The sequence below is a fragment of the Myotis daubentonii genome, chromosome X (genome assembly GCF_963259705.1).
Source record: "Myotis daubentonii chromosome X, mMyoDau2.1, whole genome shotgun sequence".
In the NCBI taxonomy this organism is placed as follows: Eukaryota; Metazoa; Chordata; class Mammalia; order Chiroptera; family Vespertilionidae; genus Myotis; species Myotis daubentonii.
The window spans coordinates 1,323,423-1,336,547 of record NC_081861.1 but is presented as its reverse complement, the minus strand read 5'-3'; the positions used below and the strand labels follow the sequence as shown (position 1 = coordinate 1,336,547).

At 41.0% G+C, this 13,125-nt stretch overlaps 1 protein-coding gene across 11 annotated transcripts in view; it reads left to right on the top strand.

Moving 5' to 3' along the window:
- The window catches only part of CASK (calcium/calmodulin dependent serine protein kinase), a 277,352-nt gene that overhangs the window by 59,841 nt on the left and 204,386 nt on the right, over positions 1-13,125 (top strand). For 6 of the 11 annotated variants that reach the window (XM_059679503.1, XM_059679508.1, XM_059679512.1 and 3 more), the window contains exon 2: positions 5,352-5,464. In XM_059679503.1, coding sequence (XP_059535486.1) covers positions 5,352-5,464 — 113 coding nt within the window. Of the gene's footprint in view, positions 1-5,351; positions 5,483-13,125 lie in introns of all 11 variants that reach the window. The other 5 variants (XM_059679502.1, XM_059679504.1, XM_059679506.1 and 2 more) reach the window with 1 other exon arrangement.

Sequence of the window (13,125 nt, the reverse complement as noted above, 5' to 3'; positions counted from 1 at the left end):
TGCTACCCCTTGGCGTCATCCTCTTTGCTGGTGTCCTTTCCTGTTTTGGCAAACAGTCTACCATTCCTTCTGCAGAAGCTACGCATCGCAAGGAATTTGAGCTCTTTAATACCTAAAAGTGTCTTTATGATGGTTGACTTTCCTGCTGGATATAGAATTAAAGGTCAGAAATCATTTTCCTTCATGGTTTCAGAAGTATTGCCCTGTTGTCTTCCTGCTTCTAGTGTTGCCAGGGAGAGCTGTCCCACTATTCTGGCCCCTCCCGCCCCCATGGAGCACCTCATCCCGTCAGAGCACCTCACCCCCTCAGAGCACCTCACCCCCACGGAGCACCTCACCCCCACTTCGGGGACCTGGAAGTCCTCCTGGCCACACTTCTGTTAAACTGGTACCTATTCTGCCGAGTGCTCAGTGGTGGGAAATTTTGTTGGATTATTCCTTCCAGTTCCTTCCCTCCATATTCTTTGTTCTTTTTGCTCTACTTTCTGGAAAATGCCCTCAGCTGGATCGGCCAGCCCTTCTGTTGAGTTTGAAATGTCTCCGTGTGTTTGTTTTTCAAGAGCCCCTTGGTGTTTGCTGCAAGTTCTGTTTTTGTCTCTTGGTTATAACATCTTTCTGGGGCTAGGAATGTTAGTTTGAAGTTTGCTTCTTATTGAGTCTGTTTCCATCTCTATCTTCCAAATTAGAGACTCGTCCGATGTCTTGGGAGTTTGCTTGTCTGCTCATGATTAGGAACAGAGCAGTTGTTGGCTTGGGGCAGCCCCCCCCCCACCCCCGCCTCCTCCTGGGGACATTTGACAATGTCTGGAGACATTTTTGGTTGTGAAACTGGTTGAGGGGATGCTGTCGGCATCTAGCAGGCAGAGGCCGAGGATACCGTTAAGCATCCTACAATGCACAGGGCATCCTCGCGCAACTATTCCAGCCCGAGCATCAGTGGTGCCCAGGTGGGAAGCTGCCATAGAGGCTGCAAGCGGATTGAGAGCTCTGAACTTGCAGGCAGAACTTGGCGACTTCGGGTTTCAAGAGAGGGTGAGCTGGTTCAGTGGTTTGGACAACTTCATGTCATTATCTTTACTCTGAAGGATAAAGATCTAGCTTCTAACGTCTTATTAAGGGGGAAGGGGCTGGGGCTGTCTGCATTGAGTTGGTGTGTGAGCACATAAGCCCGTTGCTTTCCAGATACTACCTACTGCCTGTGTCCCCGTTCTAAGGCCTAAGGTTTTACCCTCTCTAGAGTGTATCTCTGAGGAGGAGGTTAGCGGGAAGCCCGCCTATTGTCTTCACTAGCAGAGAGGTGTGGACAAGGAACCCGAAGGCAGAGCTGTGCACCCACTGTTAGTCCAGACATGGTAGCTGAAGCAACTACCCATTTATTATTTATGGAAATCCTTGCTGATGGGCTAGTCTGCCTGTTCCTGGAAATTGCCTGCCGAAGGGCTATGGGTGGATCCCAAACCAATAAAAGCTTGGTGTGGCCTGAGCACCAGGGGAGGTCCTTCCCCTTGAGTTGGACTTGCCCGCCTGGCCCCCCAGTACTTCCAAATTATCTCTTGTCTCCTCTCTTTCATTTGTGTGCGGCTCCTCTTCCAGATCCTGAACCCTGAACCACGCGGGACGTGGGGGGAAACATTTACAACAGAGGCTGGGCAGTTACCCAGTAGCATGGGGTAAGGAGGGGTGTTAGGGCTCTAACTGCTTCCCTAATAGATTTCATTCAAACCTTGTTATTTTAGCTCCCCCTTCTCCCTTAGTTCCGGAGTTATCTCATGCTGTCAGTTCAAATGTTTCCTGGGGATCCTGTAGTGCAAAAGGGCTTGGTTGTGAACTTTCCTTAATTTCCCTTTGCAATTCAGCTTTCCCAGCTGTGCTAAACCAGTTGCCACTACTGCGTCTGCTTGCTTCCCAGCTGTGATGATGATTCTTGTTGTCTCTCATTCTCCCGGTCCTTTCAAAAAAATGTAACCTCTTTGGTATCATTTTAATGGGGTTTGGGGAGGACAGTTAATTCGCTGCATTGTGCTCAATCTATCCTCATATCCTAGAAACCAACATACTATATTCTAGCAATAGTTCATCAAGTTCTAGCCACTTTTTTGGTGTATTTACTTTTGGTATCAGAATTGTTCATTTCTAGCCAGTGATGGCGAACCTATGACACGTGCGTCAGAGGTGACACGCAAACTCATTTTTTTGGTTGATTTTTCTTTGTTAAATGGCATTTAAATATATAACATAAATATCAAAAATATAAGTCTTTGTTTTACTATGGCTGCAAAGATCAAAAAATTTCTATATGTGACACGGCACCAGAGTTAAGTTAGGGTTTTTCAAAATGCTGGCACGCCGAGCTCATCACTGCTCTAAAGAGACACGGAATAATCTCTAGTTTTCATTTATGTGAAGAAAGGTTAAGTCTACAGTGATGGCAAACCTTTTGAGCTCAGCGTGTCAGCATTCCCTGAGGGCTCCCGGACTGTGAGTAGGCGCAGGCTGGGCTGAGATACCCCTCCCCCCAAGCTAAAGACAGTCCTCACATTATAAAATTAGCCTAAAGAATTGAAGCACGCCCTAGCCGGTTAGGCTCAGTGGATAGAGCATCGGGCCCCAGGTTCAGAGAGTCCCAAGGGTTTATGTGTGGACGGAGACCAATTACATTAAGATTTTCCTAACATTGCTTGCTCTTGTCAGGATAAGTGGTCACAAGTAAGACATCCAGATTGAGAATGGAAACGTTTGTGGGAGTCCTGCCTCACTTTATTACATTGTCTTCTTACAAAGCAAAATTTTTGAATCGTTTTGCATGATTATGGAAAGGGGCCTTTTCCTACAGAGCTCTAAGAGGTGTGTTCTTACCATTCTTTTCTTTCTGGTTTAGCTTTGTGAGGTTGTTTCAGGAGAGTAATTTGAAGCTGCAGTGTACTTGATGTCCCGATGATGCCGTGATGAAATCCGTGAATGCATATGATCCCAGAGAAATGTTTAAGTCTGCGTTAGGCTGTATTCTTTTGCTTGTCCTCTAAGTGAAAGAAAAAAAGACCAACTTATACAGTGGGGCCTTGACTTATGAGTAATTCGTTCCGAGACTGAGCTTGTTAAGGAGCTCGTTAACTCAAATTACTCTATCAACTCAATGTAAAAAATCAGCTGAGAGACAGCTGGTATCTCAAAAAACTCGTTAGTCGGGACACTCGTAAGTCAAGGCCCCACTGTACTTGAAGGCCAGCAGTACCACAAGAGTAAATGAAGAACCTTCTCTTTCTGCTGATTAACCACATGCATCCAGGTGTACTGCTTTTTAATATGCTTTTATTGATTTGCGAGAGAGGGAGGAAGGGAGGAGGATAGAGAGATAGAAACATCCATGATGAGAGAGAAATGTTACTGATCGGCTGCCTCCCGCACAACCCCTACTGGGGATTGAGACTGCAACCCGGACATGTGTCCGGACTGGGAGTCAAATCAGTGACCTCTTGGTTCAAGGGTCGATGCTCAACCACTGAGCCACACCAGCTGGGCAGGTGTACTGTTTTTACCTGTCAAAGCCAATGAGGGTGTTTTGTTTTGTTCTCTTTTGGTGTGTTTTTTTTCTGAGGAGGTGAAAAATACACACATGTGCATGTAAGTGTATTTAATGACCTAAACCAGTGGTCGGCAAACTGTGGCTCTTGAGCCACATGCGGCTCTTTGGCCCCTTGAGTGTGGCTCTTCCACAAAATACCATATGCGGGTGCGCACGTACAGTGCGATTGAAACTTCGTGGCCCATGCGCAGAAGTCGGTATTTTGTGAAAGAGCCACACTCAAGGGGCCAAAGAGCCGCATGTGGCTCAAGAGCCACAGTTTGCCGACCACTGACCTAAACCATTCTAGCCTACTATAGTATACTAGAGGCCCAGTGCACGAAATTTGTGCATGGATAGGGTCCCTAGGCCAAGGCCCTGTGTGTGGGGCAACCGGTCTCTGTGTATGGTGCAACTAGCGGGGTGATCGGGGCCCCACTCGCACTCGCTTTGGCCTGGCGCCGCCCACATTCGCTGCCACGCACCCCCGCTTCCCGGTTCCCCGTTCCCCATTGGGTGATCGGAGCCTGCGGCCGAAGGGAGGGACTGAGGGGTTGGCCAGCAGGCCTCGATCAGGCAATCAGGGCCTGCAGGCTGGGGGCAGCTCCTGCATTGAGCATCTTCCCCCTGGTGGTCAGTGAGTTTCATAGCAACCGGTCATTCCACCGTCTTGTCGATTTGCATGTTACGCTTTTATTATATAGGATTGCTGTTGCATTTGGAATTATTCAGTAATTGATTCAAGAATGTAGAAATCTTCTCTTTGGATTATCTTTAGTTCAGATACTTATTGGATAACTACTAATCACAAGGAACTGTGTATGTGCATGTGTGTGTGTGTTTTAATGCCTGGGCCTGGGCATTGGTATTTCATCAATCAACCTGTTCTGAAAGCCACCCGTTTAGATTGAGGAGAGGACTGGGTAGGCAAATGATTGGGCCAGTGGCACTCTGCTGCTAGAAATTCCCGCCTTCCCTATGGCAGTTCTCTCTGGTTCCAGGTGAGACCGGAGATGTGGTTGGCGACCAAATCATGGCACGGCTTTGTTTTTGTGAAGTGCCTGTTCCAGTGTTTTGCCCAGGTTTTATTAGGGTGTATTTTCTTTTACTTTGGAATTATTTCTGTGTTTTGGTTCTCGACTAAATATTTGTACTGAAAATCCCTTCTCTCTGTGGGACTTTAAGCAGAAACATCAGATTTTCAGCTTTAAACCTCACTGCAGGGATGACTGGGAAAAGTTTTTAAGTATTTCTGGTAGAAAATGGTAGTAGCTTAGATTGCGGTATGAGACATGGGGAGGAGTTGACAGGATTCAGAGATATTTGGGATAAACTCAATAGGAATTGTTAGTGAAGATTAGAACAATTGTGGCTGAGAGGAAGGGGTCAAGAATGACAAGTTTCTGGTTCAAAATATAAAAGCTAGGTATATTGCCAGTAATCGATTTCTTATTTTGCTTAAGATGTTGGGAATATAGAGAGAATATTACAAAGATTATTTGCCTTGAACATAAGAATGCTATTTAGAGTTTTTAAAAGTGATTTTGGAATGCAAATTTGTTTTCTGTTTTTCTGGTTTAATAACTTTAAATTATGAATTCCTTATCTCATGAATTATACAAACATATGTTCAAAATTACATCACTAAAAAAAACCCCATAAAATTGCATCACTTAAATTTGATTTTGAAAACTATGGCTGTAGTAGACAATGAAATGCCAGTAGGATTTGAAGGGAAATAGAACTTAAGAAAATCAATGAATTAAACTTGGCTTTTTTTTTTTCCCAGGGGTCCCTTCAGTGTTGTACGACGATGTATCAACAGAGAAACTGGGCAACAATTTGCTGTAAAAATTGTTGATGTAGCCAAGTTCACATCAAGTCCAGGGTTAAGTACAGAAGGTAAGAGATGGATTTCAAGTAAGTTATTTGATGTCTGGCTTTATTTCATCTCCAAAATCCATTTATCAACCTAACCTTCATCTGGGGGTGGGGAAACGGAGGGTATAATGTAGTGAGAAGTGGGTGGAGACAACTTAAGCTCCATTCTAGTTTGTTAGAATTCTAGAACTTAGAATTTGAAAGATAGAGTTATTGATAGAGTTATAAAGTCACCTATGATAGCTTATAGGCCTATGTTTTATTAAGAGGAAAGTGAATTCAGAACGTATATATTAGGGTCTAATTTTGAGTTCCATGGTACAGAACGTGGGATTGGAAGTGAGGGAGGGGAAATAATGCAAAGATATGGTAATTGCAGATTGAAAAGAAACTCAAATGGATTTTCTTCAAGTCCATAACTGCCTACCTTTAAGAATATGATCTAAAACAGTGGTTCTCAACCTTCCTAACGCCACGACCCTTTAATACAGTTCCTCATGTTGTGGTGACCCCAATTTCATTGTTACAAATTGAACATAATTAAAGCATAGTGATTAATCACAAAAACAATATGTAATTATATATGTGTTTTCTGATGGTCTTAGGCCATTCCTATGAAAGGGTCGTTCGACCCCAAAGGGGTCGCGACCCACAGGTTGAGAACCGCTGATCTAAAAGCACTAAAAGACTCATGTCACATTGGCTTAAGTCACATAGGGTGTATATGTGAAAACTTGAAAGATCAGTACTGTTAGGACTTGCAGGACTTAAAATTTTGTTACAAGACATTGATATGTGATCATATTCATGTATAAATATTTAAAAAGAGTATGTAAGCATTTAACATTATTTATTTTTATAGTTTTTAAGCCATAGTTTCCTGGAGTCACAATTCAAATATGCTCATACTTCATATAGCACAATTATTATATTTTTCTAATTAGCTGTCTTCTGACTCGAGACTTTTTCACAGTCCGGTAGAAGATGTATCTTTCTTTAGTCCTTTCCGTTTTAATCCCAGGAGCAATGCAGGTGGCAGTTTCAGTTGGAAAACCTAAGGCAGAATGGCCTCTTTCTGTTTTATCCAGTTACGCTACTTTGGGAAGTAGAAGTCCACGTAGTATGAGCTCCAACTTAATCTGCTCCTGCAGATCTTTTTTTAGGATCATTACTTTTAAATACTTCCGTAAATCTTTGAAATATTATTATCTCTATGCTGATTATAAAAGATTCATGGAGGTTGTTATTCATAAAGAATCAGTAACTGGTTTTTTAGTTCCTTGAAATTTTATGGTAAGATTTCGAGATTTTGCATCTCATGGTTTCATACTCTAGAATTGGTTATTATTTAAATTATAAATTATTTTATACATTTAGCAGAATTTAAAATTTACTTCTAATCAGGCTTTGCAACTAAATTGTGTCTCCTAAAACTTTTCAACTGCATTTAAGTTTAATATACTGTATTGGGTCTTCTGTTCCTTTGTCAACTAATAAAACCTTCCTGAGTATTGAGGTAATTTTGCATAAACCTAGTTTATTAAACATATCAATGTGTTGAATCTTTATTTCTGTTCAATGTTCTGATACTGTTGATGAACTGTTAGTAAGAGCCCAGGTTCAAGTGAAAAGTCTAAGTCAGTTACTCAATATGCCTATAATATGTTGATTTCGTTCATCACTATACCTAATTCTGGATCTGTCCAGGCCAAAGACGGTTTTAGGGAGACAATTAATCACCTTCTCAGTTGGCTGAGAATGTTTATTGGCGGCTGATCCTCTTTTGATTGTCACCTATCAGGGAGTCAAATGCCAAACATTTTTAAAAGAGGGGGTTGGCATGTTGTCCATGCCTCTTGGTTTAAGTCTTGCCTTTACCTAATATAATATACTAGAGGCCCGGTGCACAAAATTTGTGCAAGGGCCTTGGCCCATGTCCCCGCCCACTGCCACCATGGCCCCCACTCGCCGCCACTGCGTCCAGGGTCCTCTGCCACCTATGCCTCAGCCCCTACCCTCTGCAGCTATGTCCAGAAGGAAGGACATCCAGAAGGACGTCCAGCCTAATTAGCATATTATGCTTTTATTATTATAGATGGGAAATTGTAGCTCACTCCTTCATTGCTTTGGCTACATACATGTCTTCAAGTCCTGTTCTGAAGACAAGGCCAGGTCATTCCATTGATCCTATGTGGTAGGGCCACAGCCTGTAGATATTAAAAGACTAGAGGCCGGATGCACGAATTCAAGCACGGGTGGGGTCCCTCAGCCTGGCCGGTGATTGATCGGGGCCAGCCAGGGGGAGGGACTGCAGGAGGTTGGCTGTGGGAGCGCACTGACCACCAGGGGAGCAGCTCCTGCATTGAGTGTCTTCCCCCTGGTGGTCAGTGCATCATCATAGCGACCAGTCAACAGGTTGTTTGGTCAACTGGTCGTAATGGTCACTTAGGCTTTTATATATGTAGATATCCAGTTGAATTCTGTGTATTACTTATGCCTTTATCTGGTTTTCATCCGAGTTAAACATTCCTCAAATAAAAGTGTGCAATTCGTTTTTTATATTTATGGCACCAAAACGTACTTTTCCCACCTTGTTTAGTACAGTGATCGAGAAACATAATCAAAATTTTATCTCCACCCCTGACTTTATTTTTTTGTCAGTGGAGTTCCTATACCCTCCACTCACCATGTTCACACTAGCTTACTTTATTCTGACTTGAACACATTTCATTATAAGATGTAGATGTAACAAATAATAAAACATCTTTTTCATTATTTACAACCTCTTTGAACATTGTCCCCCCCTCCTCCCCCCCCCCACTGCCAACGTCTTTTAACTCTTTTCCTGTCACTACAGGCAAAACATGTGATCCCTTTTGACCTTGCAAGTCAGTATACAGATCGTTAGGGTCCAAAATGACCTCATTCATGGCTAAAGAGAGGAGATGCCTATTTTGAAGTGAAATTTAACACAACAAAAAGTTCAAATAAGTTCATATGAGAATATCTAGAAATACTGTATATGTATTTACCATTACATTATCTTCTAATTAAACCTGTGTCTGGCAACAGACAATTTAACATGCTATTCTTTATTCTTTCCTTTTTTTGTCTTTGTAGTTTATTTTATCATTGTCATTGTCTCAGCACTTTTTCCTGTTTTCTTAGTGCATTTGTATTCAAATATATTATTGAGTAAAATACATTTTATAAAGGGTCACCTCGCACTAAGACGTACAAAAAGAACAGCTACTCTTAAGAGACTTACAGTTTAATAGTCTCCAACTAACATTTTTATGAGTAAGCATACGCAATAACTCTACGTATAATGTACAAATTAGCTTTTGAAATGAAATATGTACATTGGTTGGAGACCACTTCTATATGATTTAATATTTTAAATTCTTATTACTCCACTGAAGATGAGATATTATAATTATTTGAATATCTCCTTTCCCATTAAAATCATAATTTTTTTCTCCAATGGGGATTTTTAATGTACAGGCTGCAGAATATCCATAAGTCACCAGAAGGGGGTGTGTACCAGACAGCCGATAAGTGATTCTCTCTCATCATTGATGTTTCTATCTCTCGCCCTCTCCATGGAATCAATAAAAACATATTAAAAAGGAAGAATTGAGTCCTTTTGTATGCACAATTATGTATATATGTTCACTTTCCTAAGAAGAGAATCCACAGGTTTTATTATGTTCCTACACAGTCATATGATTTCCTAAATGGTTCAGAATATCTTCTTTCACATGGGCATATTGCTTCTGACTTGGGGATATTTTTATACTTATATACACAATCCCCATTAATGAAATTCCTTTATTATGATCTTAAACTTTCAATTAATAGACATTCTATCTTTTACTCTGCTGAGACTCTTGTGAAATGTAGATATCAAATTTAATTCAGGCAAAGTACTATAGGAAACATAAGGAAGGTAAGATGGATGGAATTGGAAACTGAATTGACAAGAGTTCTGAGATCCTGAAGGGACTCAATTCTTCCTTTTTAATATGTTTTTATTGATTCCATGGAGAGGGCGAGAGATAGAAACATCAATGATGAGAGAGAGAATCACTGATCGGCTGTCTGGTGCACGCCCCTTCTGGGGATCAAGCCCGCAACCCGGGCATGTACCCTGACCTGGAATAGAACTGTGACCTCCTAGTTCATAGGTCGACACTCAAAACCACACTGGCCGGGCAGGACTCATTTCTTTATGGTTTAATTTTTAAAGTTCGAGATGATGGTTTTTATTTTGGAATGTGAATTAAGCTATCTTCTAGAAAGAATATAGATGGGGTTCTAGTTTGGTTAGTCTTCATGACTATCTCATTCTAAAAGTTCCAAATAGCAGATGATGTCAGCAAAATCTGAGGAGTAAGGACCATCGACAATTCTCATCTCCATAAAAGCAAGGGTAGAGCTGGCAAATGCTGTCACAATCAACTTCTTCAGAACTCTGGAAATTCGCCAAAGGCTTGCAGCTTTTCAGGAAGAATTTCTTTAAGGAAAACAGCTTATTCTTGATAAGAACTGTGACCTTTGTGGCATTTTAACTGGCCCCAGGCCGATTACCTGCTCTCTAGCTCCACAGTGTCCTTGAAAACAGTTCATAATCATGGTAAAAAAATATATATACAGGAGCCTGGCTGCCACCAGAGGAGGCAGAACAGAGACAGAACGTCATGACATCCTCATGCCCAGGAACTTGTCATTATGTGATCTGCCTGGAAGACTCCACTTGCAAGGCTTGAGGCAGAAGATAACAGTGGGGCAAGCAGAAAGCTACCCTAAAAGTTTACAAATAAAAGCTGACGAATGAGATGTCTCTAGGGGCCCTGAAAACCTATAGCATATTCTTGGGAATCAGGCCCAACCAAGGGTGACTTGGTTGGTTGGAGTGTGGTCCAGTACACCAAAAGGTGATGGGTTCGATTCCCTATCAGGGCACATGCCTAGGTTGTGGGTTCACTTCCCAGTTGGGGTGCATAGGAGAGGCAACCAATCAATGTTTCTCTCACACATTGATGTTTTCCTCTGTTTCTCCCCCCACCCCCTTCTCTCTCAAATCAACAAAAAAACATATCCTTGGGAGAGGATTGGAAGAAAACAAAGATTGCCATGCACAGGCACACGTGTAGGATTGTGCACAAGCTCAGAAAAGATCTAAAGGGACTTGGGCTCTCACCTCGAGCTGACTTCCAAGCTGTGGAAGCAGGAATTGAATGCTAAGGCGGAGGTGGCACCTCCCTGACCGGTGAACAAAGACTCAGCTAACCATGCAGAGACTTAGTGGCCACACACAACAAAGAATACAGACTTTACAGAATTATCTCCCAAAACTCACTAAACCAGTAAATAGCAGCCATAACAACAAACTCTGGAGGAGGTGAGATTCTGATTTCCAGAGTTAACACATTATTTAAAACATCTCGTTGTCAACAAAAAGTTATGAGATGTGCAAAAAAACAAGAAAATATGGCTCATTAAAAAGAAAAAAAAACAATCAATAGAAACTATCCCCGAGCAAACCCAGATGTTACTCTTATCGGAATAATAGTTTAAATCAGCTATTTTAAATGTGTTCAAAGAAATCAAGGAAACCGTGTCTGAAAAACTGAAGGGAAAATATGAGTATGGTATTTCACAAAATAGACACTATTCATAAAGACATAGAATTTGTTTTTAAAAAGAGAACCAAATAGAAATTCTAGAGTTAAAAATGACAGTAACCAAAATGAAAGTTCACTGGAGGAGCTAATGGCAAATTTGAGCAGACAGCAAAAAATTAGCATTTTTGAAAATAGGTCCATTAAGATTATTTAGTTTGTCTCTGACATTTCTTTAGCAATATTTTTTCTGACATATCTCCTCATGCAAGGGAAACAAAGAATGTGTATGCATATATGCACAATCCATGGACACAGACAATAGTGTGCTGAAGGCCTGGGAGGGGGGGTGGGGGGCGGGCAGGTACAGGGTGTAGGGGGTCAATGGGGAAAAAGAGGGACATCTGTAATACTGTCAACAATAAAGATACATTTAGAAAATAAAAATAAAACAATCTAAAAATAAACAAATGGGACCATATTAAACGAAAACATATTTACACAACAAAGGAAACCATCAACAAAGCAAAAAGATAGCCTATTGAATGGGCAAAGATATTGGCCAATGACACATCCAATAAGCAGTTAATATCCAAAACTTACAAAGAACTTACACAGCTCAAAACCAAAAAAATAAAAATAGCGCTAGCTGGTTTGGTTCAGTGGATAAAGCATCAGCCTGTGGACTGAAGGGTCCTGGGTTCTATTCCAGTCAAGGACACATGCCTGGGTTGCAGGCTCGATCCCCAGTAGGGGGCATGCAGGAGTCAGCCAATCAATGATCCTCATTGTTGATGTTTCTATCTCTCTCTCCCTCTCCCTCTCCCTTCCCCTCTGAAATCAATAAAAACATTTTTTAAATCAATGATAAGCAAGAAAATGGGCAATTTAATGTGCTCCAGAAACAAATCAATGAACAAAATGAGTACTTTACCAAAGAGGTTGAAACTTTAAAATAGAACCAAACAGAAATTCTGGAGGTAAAGAACTCAAGAAAAGAGTTCAAGAATGAACTAGTGAGCATAGGAAATGGAGCCAGCCAGATGGAGGAGAGAATTGGTGATATCAAGGGTAGAAATCTAGAAATGATGCAGTAAAAGAAGAGAGAGATTTGAGCATTAAATAAATGAAAGAACTCTATGAGAACTATCTGACTACATCAGAAAGAGAAATATAAGATTAATAGGCATACCAGAAGAAGAAGAGAGGGAAAAGGGCAAGGAGAACCTGTTCAAACAAATCATTGATGAGAACTTCCTAAACCTATGGAAAGAGCTAGATCCTCAAATCCAAGAAGCAAGCAGAACACCTAATTACCTCACTTGAAAAAGGCTTTCTCCAAGGCACATTGTATTAAAAATGTCAAAAATTAACAACAAAGAAAGAATTCTCTTGGCAGCAAGGGAAAGGAAGAAAGTAACCTGTAAAGGAAAGCCCAATTGGGTTATCAATGGACTTCTCAGCAGAAACTCTACAAGCTAGACGAGCGTGGAACCAAATATTCAAATGACTGAAAGAATTTACCAACCAAGAATTATGTATCCAGCAAAGTTATCCTTTAGATATGCAAGAGGAATAAAGACTTTTCCAGACATATAGAAGCTGAGGGAATTTATCTCCAGAAAACCTCCATTGCAGGAAATACTCAATGGGGGTCATTCTACCTGAAACAAAGAAGAAAAGGTCACAAAACTATGAATAAGATCACCAACAAACTTACAGCATAAACAGGGATAATTTGTGACAGTAAAAACAAGAGAAGCAGAAGAAGAAAAAGAAACCATCCAGTTAGTGAGTAAAAGACATGGCCTGTACCCAAGAGAAATAAAACATATGTCCACATAAAACCTTGTATATGAATATTAATAGCAGTATATTTATAATAACCAAAAGGTGGAACCTAAAATGTCTATCAACCCATGAATGGTTAGACAGATGTGGTATATGTATACAGTGGAATATTTATTTAGCCATTAAAAGGAATGAAATACTGATACTTCAAATGACAACGTTGAATACATTATGATAAGTGAAATAAACCAATCATAAGAGATCACA